We start from the raw sequence: 20,271 nt of genomic DNA on the forward strand, positions 1-20,271 counted from the left end.
ACAAACCCCTCCACCCTTTTTAATCTCTCTGTCCCTCCTAAAAAGTGTATACCCATTTAAATTCACAGCCCAGTCGCATTTATCATCCCACCAGGTCTCAGTGATACCTATTAAATCATAATTTTCAATACATGCAATAGCTTGCAGCTCCCCTAATTTACCCGACAAGCTACGCGCATTAGCCAGCATGCAGCGGAGATTATTACTTCTCCCTCTGATGTTTACATTAGCTAAGGGAGAATTAGAGCTAAGGCAATTATGAGACTGCTTTCCTTGTAACGGAAGCTCCTTATCTGATAAACTATATGCCCCCCTCACTCCTCCCCCACAACCCTTTGCTAGTCCCCCTACCCCGTCTACACTAATTTTCCCATGGAATTCTAGCTCACCCACCCCCCCCTTGTCTAGTTTAAACACTCCTCCAACCTCTTAACCATTCTCTCCCCTAGCACAGCAGACCCCCTTCCATTGAGGTGCAATCCGTCAGGGCTGTATAGATTGTACCCCAAGGAAAAGTCAGCCCAGTGCTCTAGGAACCCAAACCCTTCCTTCCTACACCAAGACTTTAGCCACGCATTTAGCTCCCTAAGCTCCCGCTGTCTCCCTAAACTTGCACGCGGCACCGGCAAAATTTCCGAAAAAATGACATTGGAGGACCTTTGCCTAATCTTAGAGCCTAGATCCCTGAACTCACTCTTTAAAGTCCCCCACCTACCGTTCATTTTGTCGTTAGTACCGATATGTACCAAGACAGCCGGGTCTTGCCCAGCCCCTCCCAATAATGTGCCAACAATGTGTTTCTTATTAGTGCACTAAATGAAATACTGGAAGTCATTTATCAGGATTGTGTGTGTTTTTAAAGCTGCACAATGCTACATATTATCCCCAATATGATCTGTAAGTATTGCACTTCCCAACACTTGCCCCCATCAGAAGTGGAGGCACAAATGTGTTAGCAGAAACTGTATAAAGTTCATTGATAATTTTTACTGGTTCGCCTTCACAATCAGCCCCAGTGAAACCATCCCTCACTAACAGCTGATTTTTAATCTCATGGTCCTATAAAAGGTAAAGGAGAGAATATTCCGCACTCACAGGATTTATGGCGCAAAAAAAAAATCTTTTATTGAACTAGTGACTTAGTCACTTTATATGCACAATGTATATACACTATACATTTTTGCAATGTATTACTTTTACCTTAATGTGATCTACAGTGTTGGAACCCTGGAATAGGCTTAAATAATAAATGTTGTTGTCACTTCCTCTCTTTTGATTATAAATAGCTACCTCTTGGAACATGTATATGTAATTGCAGCTTACATGCCTTGAGGAAGAGCCCAGCCAGGCTCGAAACGTCGCTTTTATGTGTACAGTAAGCATATGATGTGACTTTTTCATACAATATATTTTTGCACTTTAAACCCATTATCCAGAAATTTCCGAATTACGGAAAGGCCATCTCCCATAGACTCCATTTTAGTCAAATAATTCACATTTTTAAAAATGATTTCCTTTTTCTCTGTAATAATAAAACGGTACCTTGTACTTGATCCCAACTAAGATATAATTACCCCTTATTGGGGGCAGAACAGCCCTATTGGGTTTATTTAATAGTTAAATGATTCCCTTTTCTCTGTAATAATAAAACAGTACCTGTACTTGATCCCAACTAAGATATAATTACCCCTTATTGGGGGCAGAACAGCCCTATTGGGTTTATTTAATGGTTAAATGATTCCCTTTTCTCTGTAATAATAAAACAGTACCTGTACTTGATCCCAACTGAGATATAAATAATCCTTATTGGGGGCAGAACAGCCCTATTGGGTTTATTTAATAGTTAAATGATTCCCTTTTCTCTGTAATAATAAAACAGTACCTGTACTTGATCCCAACTAAGATATAATTACCCCTTATTGGGGGCAGAACAGCCCTATTGGGTTTATTTAATGGTTAAATGATTCCCTTTTCTCTGTAATAATAAAACAGTACCTGTACTTGATCCCAACTAAGATATAATTACCCCTTATTGGGGGCAGAACAGCCCTATTGGGTTTATTTAATGGTTAAATGATTCCCTTTTCTCTGTAATAATAAAACAGTACCTGTACTTGATCCCAACTAAGATATAATTACCCCTTATTGGGGGCAGAACAGCCCTATTGGGTTTATTTAATGGTTAAATGATTCCCTTTTCTCTGTAATAATAAAACAGTACCTGTACTTGATCCCAACTAAGATACTGTATAATTAATCCTTATTAGAGCCAAAACAATCCTATTGGGTTTAATTACTGTTTAAATATTTTTTTTAGCAGACTTAAGGTAGCAGATCCAAATTATGGAAAGACCAATTATCCTGAAAACCTCAGGTCCTGAGCATTCTGTATAAGGGGGTCCCATAATTAAGTACTTAATTACTGGTAAACGTGAGTGCCTGTTTCCAAAGATATATATATATATATATACTGTATATATTTATTATATATATATATTTCAGATAAGGGATCTTTGGATCACCATACTTTATGTCTACTAAAAAATCATTTAAACATGAAATAATCCTGGTAGGATAGTTTTGCCTCCAGTAAATATTAATTACACCTTAGTTGGGATTAAGTACAAGGTACTGTTTTATTATTACAGATTAAAAGGAAATCATTTTTTAAAATATGAATTAGTTGCTTATAATGGAGTTCTATGGAAGATGGCCTTTCTATAATTCAGAGCTTTCTGGATAATGGGTTTCCAGATAACAGATCCCATACCTGTATATGCACATGCATAAATATATGCAACATAGAATAAAGTTAAGTACCCAACAGTAATAGAAGTTGCAGAGGAATGAGCATAAATAGTTTAGGTATTTTAGGATCTTATTGGGACCCAGTGACTTGATGGGACAATGAATTTGTCATTTGCATGGTCATTGTGCAATTCTGTGTGCAAAGGTGGAACATTACATGAGCTTATAGAGGATATAAGATGGGTTATGTAATAAAAGACACTAAGTTTGCCCAGGAGCAGTTACGCATAGTAACCAATGAGTAGGAAGCATTTACTTGTTACCTGTTTAAAAGCAATCATCTTAGGTTGCTATTGGTTACTGCTCCTTGGCACACTTAGTTACTTTTATTACCTATGGAGGTTAAGAACTGCTGATGATGGAGGCATGGACATAGGTGTGGCCTGGCAATCTGGAGTCAGTGACAGAGTACATGTATACATGTTATTTAAGTAGCCTTACAATGATTTCTAGTAATATACCAGTTTCTATGAGTAAAACAAGTGACATCACTAAGCAATAACTGATGAAATCATTAAACTTCTTTATAAGGATTATATTTATATATATTTTGTAGCATATTTATTTATATGCTTAACATACAAACATAAACTCCTTCTAGCGCTGAAAGAGAGCATTTTTAGGGTTATCTTGACCTTCATTGCCACTGGGATTAGTCAGGCCTTATGAATTGTTTTTATGAGCACATATTGGGCAGGAGTACAATGTGAATTGACCTAAATCCAAAGAAAATGTGTGGCTTGACTTGAAGATTGTGTTATTCATCAATGCTCCCCAAGGAATATGATAGAGCTTGAACAGTTTTATAAAGAAAAACGGGCCATTATTTAAAAATCTATGTGCGCTGCTAGGAGAGCATTATTCCCACAATCACAGCTATAATCGCTTCCAAAGGCGCATCCAGCAAGTATCGACTGAAGTGCTGCAGTCCTGTTTGTTTTGTTTTGAACACGTTTTTGTATTAATATTTTTAACTTTTAAAGAACTTTATGAGTAAATAGTGTTGATTGCTTGTACTAGGAGTAACAGGAGTATACCACCACTAAATATATTTTTGTCTCTGAAAGCTCCTTCTTTGTGCCTTTCACATGTTATGATTAGCCCTTACCCAAAGGGGCATATAATAAATATAGAGTGTAAGCCATCATCGGTGATGCTGCCCATAGCAACCAGTCAGATCTTTGCTTTTGTTTTCTAACTTGTAGGTGACTGTTCAAATCTAATTGCTGATTGGTTGCTATAGGAAATATCACTAGTGATGTTGGTTTACACGCTATAATAAATAAGCCCCTAAGTATGTTCCATGTGAGCTATAGTAGGTGGCCTGACTAATACATTCACTGTGTACATATTTTTTATCAGAATGGGCACATAGTTTGCATTTTCAGATTATTAAGGCTTTAAATCCAGTTGGCAAGACAACCGGTATCTAAGGCTTTTACCGATATCGGTCGCCTCATCTCCCACCATACATTCACCCATAGCTCCCAACTGTCCCGATTTTCACGGGACAGTCCCTCTTTTGATAGCTCAACCCGCAGTCCCGGATTCTCACTGAAAAGTCCCTCATTTCCCTTTGATCTCCTGCACTGAAGCTAAAAAAAGATACAAATTTAATTAAAAAGTAGCCCAGAAATCTTAACAAGCTTCACCTGCACTTAGAAACATTTTCTCACATTTAATTAAATAAGTAGCCTTTTGGCAGAGAGCCCAGTAAGTTAACAAGCCGGAGGGGGGGGGACACTGAGACACAATTGTAACTAATAAGCTAAACAGGTCTCTTGGGGGAACTGAGACTCACAGCTTAAAGGGCAATTTCAGCTTTTTTAGCAAATCTGTAATAACACATAAAACCCCCAAAACCCCAGAAATGTGTTAAAACTTTAAATAACCTGCCAAATTTAGTCAAATGGGAGTGGTATTAAGGCGGTGTGGTCACAAAAATGGGCGGGGTCAAACACATTTGCGCTGCGTTGCATTTCCTTTTGTCCCTCTTTCCCTTTTCAAAATGTTGGGAGGTATGTATTCACTGATTATCATACGAAACTATGTAGGTGTAGGCCACCTTTAGGTTTTTTTGTGCATATACATGGATGCTGTGCTAGCATAATTACCCACAATAACCAGAAATCTGCAAAAAAACATATAGATATATGCTCTAACTATGACCTGGACTGGGACTGAAAATAGGCCCTAACATTTCAAGTACACAGTGGGCCCCCACCAGGCCACTAAATAGTGACTGTCTATGGCATCTTATAGCAGCCCCTCTGGCATTTGCCAGTACCCACAGATTGCCAGTCTGGGCCTGGCCTTACTCTTAAAAAACTTTTTGGCACCTTAACAGAGTAGTCCACCTTTAAATTAACTTTTAGTATGACAATTTCTCTATCTGGTTTCTAGGGCTCATTTGGAGTACAGGTATCGGACCCCTTATCCGGAAACCCATTATTCAGAAAGTTCCAAATTACAGAAAGGCCATCTCCCATAGACCCCATTTTAATCAAATAATTTGCATTTTTAAAATTGATTTCCTTGTTCTCTGTAATAATAAAACAGTACCTGTACTTGATCCCAACTAAGATATAATTACCCCTTATTGGGGCAGAACAGCCCTATTGGGTTTATTTAATGGTTAAATGATTCCCTTTTCTCTGTAATAATAAAACAGTACCTGTACTTGATCCCAACTAAGATATAATTACCCCTTATTGGGGGCAGAACAGCCCTATTGGGTTTATTTAATGGTTAAATGATCCCCTTTTCTCTGTAATAATAAAACAGTACCTGTACTTGATCCCAACTAAGATATAATTACTCCTCATTGGGGGCAGAACAGCCGTATTGGGTTTATTTAATGGTTAAATGATTCCCTTTTCTCTGTAATAATAAAACAGTACCTGTACTTGATCCCAACTAAGATATAATTACCCCTTATTGGGGGCAGAACAGCCGTATTGGGTTTATTTAATGGTTAAATGATTCCCTTTTCTCTGTAATAATAAAACAGTACCTGTACTTGATCCCAACTAAGATATAATTACCCCTTATTGGGGGCAGAACAGCCCTATTGGGTTTATTTAATGGTTAAATGATTCCCTTTTCTCTGTAATAATAAAACAGTACCTTGTACTTGATCCCAACTAAGATATAATTACCCCTTATTGGGGGCAGAACAGCCCTATTGGGTTTATTTAATGGTTAAATGATTCCCTTTTCTCTGTAGTAATAAAACAGTACCTGTACTTGATCCCAACTAAGATATAATTACTCCTCATTGGGGGCAGAACAGCCGTATTGGGTTTATTTAATGGTTAAATGATTCCTTTTTCTCTGTAATAATAAAACAGTACCTGTACTTGATCCCAACTAAGATATAATTAATCCTTATTGGAGCCAGAACAGTCCTATTGGGTTTAATTACTATTTAAATAATTTTATTAGCAGACAATGTAGGAGATGATCTGAATTATGGATAGACCCCTTATCTGGAAAACCCCAGTTTCCAAGCATTCTGGATAACGGGTTCCATACCTGTAGTTAAACCTGATGAATTTTTGGGGGTTTTTTTGTAACCCAAATGAACTATATGACTATATAACCTGTCAGCTGGAAACAGTTTTTTCAAAAGGGCCACATACTAAATGGTAGTAAGTTACTTGAGACTTTACACATCTGAGCAGATAGTTTCATTAAAATAAACATTACCTATGATTAATAAAACAATAGCTCATAACATTTAGCCAAAATAAGGCAGGTCATGTAGGGTCAGCATTACATTTCTCTACAATTTTGCATTCTATTTACTTATATTTTTAAATATGAAAGTATATGAGGGATGTCATAGAATGAAGCAATTATCACGCGTGTTAATGGCAAATTAAATAATTAATACCGCATTTTATTCTCCGCGCCAGTTTAATTAGTGCAATGTTTTAAAATAATCCTCTCAACGATATCAGGCGCAGTATCGTCACTGAACCCAGACGTGTCCCTGTGGCAGGCAGGAAGTTAGAAAGGAGATAAAATTGCTTAGCAACACTGCTGCTCTGCCTCTTAGCCTGGCTGTGTAGCTTTAGATAAAGCTCTGAACAATGATATTATGTGCCCTATGTGGGTCGAGGGAGAACGCCAAGTAATAGATTGCAAACAGAATGTGTCTGAATCTTGCAGCATATGCTCTGCGATTAGGTTTTAGGGCTCATTAACTTAAGGGTACAAGGTGCAAATATAGGTACAAAGTGTCATGTTTCCCCTCAGTTTACTTTGCTTCCTGCTGCTGCTGCCAGGTACAAAGCCAGCATCGGACTTGGGGGTCCGGGGCCCACCGGGGCTGCCACCCCAGGGGCCACCCATTGGGGAGGTCGACCCAATGCCACAACCCATTTGCTTACATAAGCCCCACATAGAATTGGGTGCAACTGCATTCTGCTTCTCATGTTGCACTATGTTTATTCAAGGCACAGGGAGTTGCTAGTTCTACTGGGCAGGGACAGCCGTACCAATGCAGATACCTGTGAAATTTCATAAGAATATTTTTGCTCTATAGTGTTGGAGCTCAGTGACAGAACTGAACTCTAACACAGCTCTAAATCAAAACATTGTTACTCAATATTGTACGACTACACTATACTCAAATGCTACTGGACTACAAATCCCAGCATACTTTAATATATTATCAAGGTTAAGGCATGCTGGGAGCTGTAGTCTAACAACATGTGGGATGTTCTCTTAAAGCAATATTGCTCAATAAAACGTTTCCCTTGTTCTCCATAGTCAGCAGCTGCATTACAATAAAAAATTATCCTCCAATCCCAGCTGATGTGTGTAAATCTGGCTCCATGTTCAAAAAAATCTTATCACCATGTTTGTTAGCAATATAATAAATCCAAAATGACACAGTGATCTTTGTATATAAAATAACCTGCCTGGTGATCAGCATTGTCATTGGTGAAATGGCTTATATGTTTGGTCAGTAGAATTGTCATTGGTGAATTGCTTTGCATCTTTATTTATGTAACTGGTCAAGTTCTGTAGAAAACTAGGGGGGCGCAGTAGGACGCAGTAGGAGTTTTAGAAAGAGTTAAGAACTACATTAACTTGAATAAGCTTTGTAGATGCAAAACTGTGGACACATAACCAGAAGGATGTATGTATGGATTGGTATTGAATATAGATAGATAGATAGATAGATAGATAGATAGATAGATAAACAGACAGACAGACAGACAGACAGACAGACAGACAGATAGATAGATAGATAGTGATAAGTACAATGCTCTGTGTATTGGAGCTTAGTGACAGAACTAATATCTAATACCCCTCCAAATCAAAACACCTTTACTCAATATTGTACAGCTTCACAATATTCAAATGTGACTGAACTACAAATGGCAGCATACTTTAATATATTATCAAGGTTAAGGCATGCTGGGAGCTGTAGTCCAGCAATATCAGGTAGATATTAGATGATTAAATAGATAGATAGTTAGATAGATAGATAGATAGATAGATAGATAGATAGATAGACAGACAGGTAGATAGATAGATAGACAGACAGACAGACAGACAGACAGACAGACAGACAGATAGATAGATAGATAGACAGACAGACAGACAGGTAGATAGATAGATAGATAGATAGATAGATAGATAGATAGATAGATAGACAGACAGACAGATAGATAGATGATAGATAGATAGATATAGATATGTAGGGATCTCCAAAATTGCACCCCTAGGATGGGTTCTCCTTTGACAGGCACTAGAGGGTGGCCTTAGGGAATTGGACACCTAAGGGTGGTCCTAGTTGTTTTTGTGTTAAGAAAGGGAGTATCCCTGCAGTTCAGGGTTATGGCCACAGGGTGGTGCACACAGTATATAAGGCTGTGCAGCCTTGTGCAGCCAGGTCTTCCTGCCTGGGACCCTCTGGCAAGAGGCCAGCTACAGGCCAGGAGTAGTTAGCGAGCTTAAGGTTATAGACCGCTCTAGGAGTGGTAGATAGGCTATTTAGCTGGGCAGCTTGGCCCCTACAGGAGATTTAATGAGATTAAGATCTCCCAGCACTGATTGCTGGAGTCAGGGAACCAAGTGGTAGTAATAGGTGATTTGCCTAATCCGGGGGATAGCCGGGTGATATTTCCGGGGTGAGGTCTCAAGGGGGTGTCCGCTTGGCGGGAGTACCGGGAAGTGCCCTAGAGAGGGGCTTCTGGCGTGAAGTACCGGAGGGAATCCCAAAAGAGGGTCATCTGGCTGGAGTATTGACGGTATCCCAGGAGAGAGGGTCCCCTAAGGAAAAGAGTGTTCCCTGACGTGTTCTGTAACTCCTGCAAAGCCTATCTGTCATTCATTCTGCAAATAAAGAAATCACTTGGTTCGGCATAATACCAGAGTGCATTGTCTTACTATCTGGAGGATCCACACTGCCGGGTAAGCAACTACCCCAGGGAGGGGGCAAGGTGCCAGGAGTGCTGGGAGTCCCCAAAGCAGAAGTATAATATCAAGTTCTCAGGAGGGGAGTTATAGTTCAAGCTATCCCTATCCTGGGTGGAGGCACGCCAAATAGTACAGCAACATCTGTTCCCCATAGTAAGCGGGGCTCAGGATCCCTGTAAGCGCCACAAGATCTCAGCAGGTAGCAGCACATTCTCTAAAGTGGGCTACAGATAGATAGATAGATAGATAGATACTGATGAGTTAGCGACAGCCAAGACTGGGACATTAATTCAGTGTCTGTAGCCCCTGTAAGTAAGCCTGTAAGTAAGCCTGTAAGTAAGCCAGTGCTATGGAGAAGGAAAGGAAATGCCTGTGCAGATGGCAGATTGGGACAGTGGAGGATCACACACCTGATGGAGTGAATTAGAAAGTGGCGAAGTTGTAATTAAGGTGCTAACGAGCATTGATGCAAAAACCGTGAGTCATTTCCTTTCAGATTGCACAGTTCATGCTGTTGCTGTAGATAAACACGTATTTAGCCTCATATCTGTGTTGGATGTGACAGGAATCACTGAACCGCCTAACATAAATGTAAAATTGCTGTGAATTGCAGCCAAAAGACTGGGTTCCTGAATAACAAATTGCCGTCATCCATATAAATCCTGCCTATTATAAACAAGCATGGCTGTACAAACAGGAGGCAGAAAACCTTTACACATTCCTTGTATAATGAAAAGTGCTTCTCCTCCCCCTCGGTGTTGGTTAGACTGCAACTCCCAGGGTACCCAGCATCAGGGGGTTAATGGCTGCATTAAGTGGTCGCCCAGCAATATCAGGGATTGATTTTAAACACATTTGAACTGAACTCCCCCTGGGTCCCTTGAGGCAATTCCAGCACTTATATCAAGAATATTCTGCGGTAAGAATCCCCACTCCCTTTACTTTGGTCATGTTATTGTCAGTGGAGTGTAAATATACATTTTCTGGCACTGATCTCCTAAATAGCACCATGCCTGCTCTTCTGTTATGGGGTCACAGGGTAATATGGGCAATGCAACAAGAGGAGGAGGATTGAACTGGCCTTTGTTGATAGGAATTGTGCAAGATTTCACCATTGGAGAATGGAGCTGAGGAGTTCAATGGGTGAGTTTCCTAAATATTCTATGCCCCTTTAGGGCAAGGTCACACGTAGCATAGATCCGCCTCTCTCAGCCCTGTGGTTTTGTTTCAGGCTGAGAAAAGCACCCTTCCCTATGTTGCCCCTATGCTTGCACTGAAAATGGCAGTATCCCCCTTAGTGCAGACACACACAGCGTAGCGTAGCTCCACCTGTAAAACACAAAAACAGCCATTTTTGGGGCAGACCTATGCTCCGCTCCACTATGTGTGCCTGCACTGAAGCAGATACAGGTATGGGATCCCTTTTACTGAAACCCTTTATCCAGAAAGCTCAGAATTGCGGAAAGGCCATCTAAGGCAAATAATTCTAATTTTTAAAAATGATTTCCTTGTAATAATAAAACAGTACCTTGTACTTGATTCCAACTAAGATATAATTAATCCTTATTGGAGGCAAAACAATCCTATTGGGTTTATTCAATATTTAAATAATTTTTAGCAGAATTAAGTTATGGAGATCCAAATTACGGAAAGATCCCTTATCCGGAAAACCCCAGATCCTGAGCATTCTGGATAACAGGTCCCGTACCTGTACTGCTATAGGGAAAGGGATCCGCTTCTCTCAGCCTGACAGAAAAACATAGGGCTGCAAGAAGCGGATCTATGCTACGTGCGACCTTGCCCTTGCGAGTTATTCTCTTTTTTTATTACTTATATACATATATCTTTTTTATTACTTACTACTCATCTTCCATTCTGACTTCCAGTAACCTGATGACCCGTAATGGATTGTAGGGAAGCAGGGGCATGGTAATTGGTGACTTTGGAAGTTGCAGGGCCAGGGACATCATCATTAAATAAGGAATAGTTTCCCGCTTCCCATTCCAGCTTAGGCAGCACAGGAAAATGCCCACCCTCCCTTCCTACACAAATGTGTTGGGGCAGTAGTATTGGTGGCGGGGTGGTTAAGTCCGGGAATAAATGGTTATGTTAGGAAGGGAGTTGTACGGTTAATTGGTGGTTGGCACGCCTGGCACCTCAGGGCTAAGGAAGTGTACCAGGAAGTGACTTTGCTTGGGGAGTAGGGGGAGTAAAGTGACAGCTGGCAGCGCTAGTTGCGTTGTGCAGTTATAGGGTTGTTACGGTACAATGGTTGTACCATTAATTGTTTGTAATACAAACATCCATGTTATGTTGGGCTATGTTTATGATATGGTTATGAAATGCTAATTTGTTCTTGATGTTACATTTTAAATTAAAACTCCACCGGATGTAATAAATGTTCTGCGGCCTTTTCATCCCACAAACTGGTGTCTGTGTGTTATTGGGTGCCGGGAGAATAGTTACATAGTAGTTACATAGTTACATAGTTACATAGGGTTGAAAAAAGACCTGTGTCCATCAAGTTCAACCCATCCAAGTAAACCCAGCACACCTAACCCACACCTACCAATCTATACACTCACATACATAAACTATAAATACAACCACTAGTACTAACTGTAGATATTAGTATCACAATAGCCTTGGATATTCTGATTGATCAAGAACTCATCCAGGCCCCTCTTAAAGGCATTAACAGAATCTGCCATTACCACATCACTAGGAAGGGCATTCCATAACCTCACTGCCCTCACCGTGAAAAACCACCTACGCTGCTTCAAATGGAAGCTCCGTTCCTCTAATCTAAAGGGGTGACCTCTGGTGCGTTGATTGTTTTTATGGGAAAAAAGAACATCCCCCAACTGCCTATAATCCCCTCTAATGTACTTGTACAGAGTAATCATGTCCCCTCGCAAGCGCCTCTTTTCCAGAGAAAACAACCCCAACCTCGACAGTCTAACCTCATAGTTTAAATCTTCCATCCCCTTAACCAGTTTAGTTGCACGTCTCTGCACTCTCTCCAGCTCATTGATATCCTTCTTAAGGACAGGAGCCCAAAACTGCACTGCATACTCAAGGTGAGGCCTTACCAGGGACCTATAAAGGGGCAAAATTATGTTCTCATCCCTTGAGTCAATGCCCTTTTTTATACAAGACAGCACTTTATTTGCTTTAGTAGCCACAGAATGACACTGCCTGGAATTAGACAACTTGTTATCAACAAAAACCCCTAGATCCTTCTCCATTAAGGATACCCCCAACACACTACCATTCAGTAGATAGTTTGCGTTTATATTATTTCTACCAAAGTGCATAACTTTGCACTTATCAACATTGAACCTCATTTTCCAGTTTGCTGCCCAGTTATCTAATTTTGTCAAATCGCTCTGCAAAGCGGCAGCATCCTGCATGGAACTTATAGTTTTGCACAATTTAGTGTCATCAGCAAAAATAGAAACAATACTGTCTATGCCCACCTCCAGGTCATTAATAAACAAGTTAAACAGCAAAGGCCCAAGGACTGACCCCTGCGGTACTCCACTAACCACACTGGTCCAATTAGAAAATGTTCCATTTACAACCACTCTTTGTACTCTATCCTTCAGCCAGTTCTCTATCCAATTACAAATATTATGTTCTAGGCCAATATTCCTTAATTTGATCATTAACCTTCTGTGAGGTACTGTATCAAACGCTTTAGCAAAGTCCAAGTAGATGACATCAACTGCCATTCCAGCATCAAGGTTCCTACTCACCTCCTCATAAAAGGCAACTAAATTAGTCTGGCAAGATCTGTTACGCATAAAACCATGCTGGCACAAACTAATAGTATTGTGAACTGCAATGTATTCAAGTACCCTATCCCTTATTACCCCTTCCAAAAGTTTTCCTACTACTGATGTCAGACTAACAGGCCTATAGTTTTCAGGCTGAGAACGGGATCCCTTTTTAAATAACGGCACCACATTAGCAATCCGCCAGTCTCTTGGCACCATGCCAGACCTCAATGAATCCTGAAAAATTAAGTGAAGAGGTTTGGCAATCACAGCGCTCAGCTCATTTAATACCCTGGGATGAATCCCATCCGGCCCTGGACCTTTGTTTACCTTTACATGTTCAAGTCTCTTTTGAATTTCCTCCCGAGTGACCCATGCGTCAGTAGCTAAATTACTAGCACTGGGCATATTACAAGGGAAGCCTTCATTATCTGGCTCCTCAGATGTATAGACAGATGAAAAATAAGAGTTCAAAATTTCAGCTTTTTCCCCGTTTTCATCAACCAACGTACCCCCCCGTGATAATAAAGTTCCCACCCCTTCTTGCTTCATTTTTTTACTATTCACATAATTAAAAAATAATTTTGGATTCTTTTTACTCCTAGCAGCAATATCCCTTTCCATCTCTATTTTAGCTTGCCTGATAGTTTTTTTGCATGCTTTATTTGCTTCCTTGTACCTGATGAAAGTTTCTGCTGTCCCAGCTAACTTGAATGCCCTAAAAGCACGTTTTTTCTTACCAACCTCGACAATAACACTTTTATTCAGCCATAAAGGTTTTGCTTTGCGATGCCTCTCCTTGCTTACTAGGGGGATATACTGTTGCGTATACCTACAAAGCAATGTTTTAAAGATGTTCCATTTTCCTTCTGTGTCTAACCCCATGAAAAGCCTTTCCCAGTTGACACATTGCAGAGATGCCCTTATACTGGCAAAGTCTGCACGTCTAAAATTGAGTGTTTTAGTTACTCCCTTATAGTGCTGTCTCTGCAGCATTATCTCAAAGGAGACCATGTTGTGATCACTGTTCCCCAAATGCTCACCCACACAAATGTTAGAGATAAGTTCATTATTATTAGAAATCACCAGGTCCAAAATAGCGTCATTCCTAGTGGGTTCTTGAACTGCCTGAAATAAAAAGTTGTCATTTAGCATATTTACAAACCTACTAGCTTTTTCTGACTTAGCCACCCCATTACTCCAGTCAATGTCCGGATAATTAAAGTCCCCCATAACAACAACTTGACCCAGTTTTGAAGCCTCCTCCATTTGCAACAATAGCTGGGCCTCATCCCCCTCATCTATACGGGGTGGTTTATAACATACACCAATGATCATTTTCTTTGTGACCTTCAGCCCTACTGAAATTTCTACCCAAAGAGATTCGACGTTTTCATTGGTAATGTCTTTATTACATGGCTTTAAGTCTGACTTTACGTAAAGACAAACCCCTCCACCCTTTTTAATCTCTCTGTCCCTCCTAAAAAGTGTATACCCATTTAAATTCACAGCCCAGTCGCATTTATCATCCCACCAGGTCTCAGTGATACCTATTAAATCATAATTTTCAATACATGCAATAGCTTGCAGCTCCCCTAATTTACCCGACAAGCTACGCGCATTAGCCAGCATGCAGCGGAGATTATTACTTCTCCCTCTGATGTTTACATTAGCTAAGGGAGAATTAGAGCTAAGGCAATTATGAGACTGCTTTCCTTGTAACGGAAGCTCCTTATCTGATAAACTTTATGCCCCCCTCACTCCTCCCCCACAACCCTTTGCTAGTCCCCCTACCCCGTCTACACTAATTTTCCCATGGAATTCTAGCTCACCCACCCCCCCCTTGTCTAGTTTAAACACTCCTCCAACCTCTTAACCATTCTCTCCCCTAGCACAGCAGACCCCCTTCCATTGAGGTGCAATCCGTCAGGGCTGTATAGATTGTACCCCAAGGAAAAGTCAGCCCAGTGCTCTAGGAACCCAAACCCTTCCTTCCTACACCAAGACTTTAGCCACGCATTTAGCTCCCTAAGCTCCCGCTGTCTCCCTAAACTTGCACGCGGCACCGGCAAAATTTCCGAAAAAATGACATTGGAGGACCTTTGCCTAATCTTAGAGCCTAGATCCCTGAACTCACTCTTTAAAGTCCCCCACCTACCGTTCATTTTGTCGTTAGTACCGATATGTACCAAGACAGCCGGGTCATGCCCAGCCCCTCCCAATAATGTGTCAACCCGATCAACCACATGCCGAACCCTGGCACCAGGAAGACAGCAAACTGTCCGGTTGAAGCGATCCGCTTGACAGATTACCCTGTCCACTTTCCTAATGATCGAATCCCCTATAACCACCATCTGTTTAGGCCTAGCTCTGCTCTCCTCCCCACCACTACTAGTGAAACTGGTCTCCCGGCTGTTAGAGAGATCAGCCTCACCTAGAACCGCCAATCCAGAGTTCACACTCCCATCTTCTTCACACAATCTGGCAAATCTGTTGGGATGCGCAAACCCTGGAGCAGCCTCCCTTTTCCTTTTCCCCACACTAGATTTTCTAACTGTCACCCAGCTTACTGCCCTATCATCCTTTTGCTGCTCCCCTCCCCCCCTACTATCTGACCCCACTAGTTCTTGTTCAGTTAACAAGAGACCCCTCTCAAGATTGTTGATTGAACGCAGTGTTGCGACGTGTTCCTCTAGGACTCTAACGCGAGCCTCTAAAGTGGCAATTCGCTCACATCCACAACAGAGGTATGCACTTTGGAACTGTTGTTCCACAACTGCATACATGTGGCAGGCTGTGCACTGTGTCAGACCTTCAATGTTGCTACCACTCATTCTCCCAGTTACAAGAACAGTTAAACTAAAATAGGTGTAAGGACTTGTAGTAAATACCTTGTTTTACCTTGTTTTTAACTCCCTTAGTGTTTAACTCCCTGAGTTTATAACTCCACTTACAGAGTCCCACTTAAAGAGCAATCACTTACAGAGCACCTACCACCAGAGCAAGCTCCACTGGAGTGCCTGTGGTTCTATTTATGCAGTCTGTAAAGGTGAACTAATCAAACCCCACCCTCCTCAAGCTGAGGGTAATTACAAGGGAATGTAACCTGCTGTAAGCCTATGGATCCCACAAACTTTGTAAATTAGCTCCAAAAACAACAATTACTTATGAAAAAAAATAAATAAAACCCAACAGTAAAAAAACACAATGGTTTTGATAAAGTTAGTAAAGAATACTTATCCCTTTTTAGTTGAAATGAAAGCAAGTTGATTCAACCAGCCACCAGCCTGTTAGTAAGCAGCTCACTGGACTGCCTGTGGTTCTATTTATGCAGTCTGTAAAGGTGAACTAATCAAACCCCACCCTCCTCAAGCTGAGGGTAATTACAAGGGAATGTAACCTGCTGTAAGCCTATGGATCCCACAAACTTTGTAAATTAGCTCCAAAAACAACAATTACTTATGAAAAAAAATAAATAAAACCCAACAGTAAAAAAACACAATGGTTTTGATAAAGTTAGTAAAGAATACTTATCCCTTTTTAGTTGAAATGAAAGCAAGTTGATTCAACCAGCCACCAGCCTGTTAGTAAGCAGCTCACTGGACTGCCTGTGGTTCTATTTATGCAGTCTGTAAAGGTGAACTAATCAAACCCCACCCTCCTCAAGCTGAGGGTAATTACAAGGGAATGTAACCTGCTGTAAGCCTATGGATCCCACAAACTTTGTAAATTAGCTCCAAAAACAACAATTACTTATGAAAAAAAATAAATAAAACCCAACAGTAAAAAAACACAATGGTTTTGATAAAGTTAGTAAAGAATACTTATCCCTTTTTAGTTGAAATGAAAGCAAGTTGATTCAACCAGCCACCAGCCTGTTAGTAAGGGAGGGAAGGGGTCGGTTAGAAGGGGCGGTGCAAGTCCCAGCAGTGCCTCTGGCATGTCTGCTGCCTGGTTGCTAGGGAAATGAAGCTGCCGCTACACATATCATTATGATTCCAAGACTATAGAATACTACTGTCTGCATCATGTGAAAGGTTCATTTTATGGTGAACTTCCCAACAGAAGGCCACAATGCCAATGTAACTTCATAATTCTTAATTTTCCATTGTACTCGGCTAGTAGAAATATTAAGAGCAAGGCAAATATTACATTATGTTTCTCTTGCTCTTTATCTCCTAGCTAGCTTTACTATGGCCATTCTATCTATCATCTATCTATCTATCTATCTATCTATCTATCTATCTATCTATCTATCTATCCATTTATCATCTATCTATCTATTTATCTATCTATCATCTATCCATTTATCATCTATCTATCTATCTATCTATCTATCTATCTATCTATCTATCTATACATTTATCATCTATCTATCTATCTATTTATCTATCTATCTATCTATCTATCTATCTATCTATCTATCTATCAATAAGCACATTTTATATATGGACAATAAAAATGTTTTATATTCCAGTTTGTTAGCCTGACTAATTCTAAACAAATATAAAAGCTAATCTAATTTTAATATATATATATATATATATAAAATCTTTTAAAAAATATTTAGAATACCTTTACATTTACATCATTACAATCACTGTATACACAGCAGCACATCTTGACTTGAAAATATCCTGTTTGGCAGCCTAGTATTGTGCTTTTGTCACCTGTATATTAGAAACACTGCAATTTAACAAATAATTTAAGAAAATAGCATAATTACATATTTGAAAGTAAGGTTAAAATAGGCTTCCTACCTGTGATGCACAATATAGGTGATAATGGAAGCAAAGAGGCACAACAGCATTACTGCAGTACATGCATACACCACGGGGTGCAGAAACTCCCCTGGGTATTGTGGGAGGGACAGCACAGTCTTCAAATCCTAGCAAGAGATTGAAATAATATGAATAATAAAACCATTCCACAATCATTTCAGTAAGGTATATTATTTCCAGATTTATATTAAAGCAAGATAATGTTGGAGTTAGTTTTTCAGATACAAAATATATATCAGAACATTAACGTTGAGGCATATCGTTTTAATGAGCCAATGGGGGTCAAATGCAGATATTTCACTTTTAATTGTTACTGTATAATTTCTTCCTTGACAACCCAATGTGTACACTTAGGGGCCCATTCATGAAAGCACAAATTTTTGGTTGTTGGAAAAAATTTGGAGTAACCACGATCATTTCAGATGTGCGAAAATGTTATGAAAATTCTTTTCTTGGTCGTGCGAAAATATCGTGGTTGCGATCCAAAAGTCACAAAATTTTTGGATCCGAACGGTCGTAAACGGCACGAAAACCTTTCTGGCTTTGAAACTTCAGTGTATGATTTTGGGAAGCCTTCCATAGGACTCAATGGCGTGGAAGTTAACGAAAACCACAAAAAAGTAGTGGAATTTTAATGATATTATCGTGGTCATTATGAAAACTGTGCTTTCATGAATGAGCCCCTTAGTCTTGTTAAATTAAATGCCAATAATGCACAAATGCTACTGATCTCTTTAGTATTTTCACAACCCAACATGTTTCTCTGTAATCATCTCTTTATAATCTTCTGCTGCCAGAAGTGTTGTGTTGGATCTGTCAAGACAGTTGACTAATCTTTTTGTCATCAGTGACAACTATTGGCTCAATATATATAACATCAGTTCAGTAAATTGGCCTGTGCCACAGAGGTGTGCCCACGCAGTGTCTCCCATTAAACATCTGACAGTGGCCTCATTAGCTTTGTACTTGCCACCTCTCCAAGTAAGATACACCAACTAACTAAGATGTGTCAATACTGTGATTGGATCATTTCTGCCCCAACTGCAATAGAAGAGCACTGCTTGCAAAACCAATATTTAACAATGTATTTTCATATATAATGACTAATATTTTCTTTGGTTGGCTAAAACAGTCATGCTGGGTGGGGAAATGCATTAAACTGGTCAACAAATGTGAATCTGGCTAAGGTACAGTATATAGCAGAATATCTATGCTGTCAGTAGAGACTGCAAACAGTAAAGGCGAACAATAACCTAGGATAGGTGAATTGTGTGCGACATGGATTCTGTTGGGGCAAATGGACCAGGACCCTTGTACTCCTTCTAGGACAGGTGGTAAGCACTTTCCAGTTATTGTGCAGTTTACAAAGTAGACAATGCATGACAATTACAAGGCAGTGGGCACTGGGTTTTTCAGTGTTTACACACACACACACACACACACACACAAGGGCCTGCAAGAATATAGTGCTTAATAAGGACCAGTACTTAATATGTACCCTACAGATTATTGTAATGAACCCAAATAACACCCAACCACAGGCAGAGCTACACCTATGTACCTTGCAAATGATTCATAGAGATTTCATTCAATCACTTAATTTTCAGCAACTGACATTCATAAAATTCTCCAGGAAAAAAATTGGAAAGAAGAAAAAAAACACATTGGACTGCATAAAAGCTGAAATTTTGTGTACAGCAACATTTTGATTTATGTGCCCCAGGATAAAAACATGAACAGCTGTATAAAAACCTTTCTTTATTGTTTTCTGAATAATATCTGGTTGAGTAAGCAACAAGGAAGACTCAGAGACCTGGATTTTAGGTATATTACAACTATATGTCTAATAAATTCTGAAAACTCTTCCCAAAATCACGCTCTGAAAGGGGAGTGTTGCTAATTTGAAGAAAAAGGCGCAGGGCACAGTCCAAGCCAATAGCAGTGCCACAGAGTGTAAATGCAATGAGCTGTAAGAAGACATATTCAAAAAACTTTAGCCAATGAGAGAAGCCATTGAGAACTGGACTGTGAATGAGAGTCAGGGTCTGGCAGTGGAGTTACAATTAAGGCTATTTAGGCTTTCCCCAACCCATGTGTTGCCCACAGTCTCAAATGACTTTTTAGGGTGCCATTTGTGTTGAATTGCATTTGTATTGTATAAATTTGTATTCTTCTCCTTTGCTCTGTCTTTATTGAGAGATGAAGAAGCTAGTGGCACTGTAAAGCACTGGTAACAGTATGAGACAAAAATAATACATTTTGCATTTGTTGAACCTTATGCTGACATTTATTTCAACATTACACACACCTCCAAGACCTCAGCAGCACAAAAAAACTATTAAACTTGCATTAACAGCCAAGTAAGGATATTTTTTTCCTAGAAACTTTTATTATAATTTAAAACAGGTATTGGACCCCTTATCCGGAAACCCGTTATCCAGAAAGCTCCGAATTACGGAAAGGCCATC

At 39.9% G+C, this 20,271-nt stretch overlaps 1 protein-coding gene across 1 annotated transcript in view; it reads right to left on the reverse strand.

The window, feature by feature from the left end:
• The window catches only part of adgra1 (adhesion G protein-coupled receptor A1), a 426,613-nt gene that overhangs the window by 66,516 nt on the left and 339,826 nt on the right, over positions 1–20,271 (reverse strand). The window contains exon 15 of the mRNA XM_018095935.2: positions 17,783–17,910. Within this exon, the coding sequence (XP_017951424.2) occupies positions 17,783–17,910 (128 nt within the window). The remainder of the gene's footprint in view (positions 1–17,782; positions 17,911–20,271) is intronic.

Source organism: Xenopus tropicalis, chromosome 7, assembly GCF_000004195.4.
Source record: "Xenopus tropicalis strain Nigerian chromosome 7, UCB_Xtro_10.0, whole genome shotgun sequence".
Lineage (NCBI taxonomy): Eukaryota > Metazoa > Chordata > Amphibia > Anura > Pipidae > Xenopus > Xenopus tropicalis.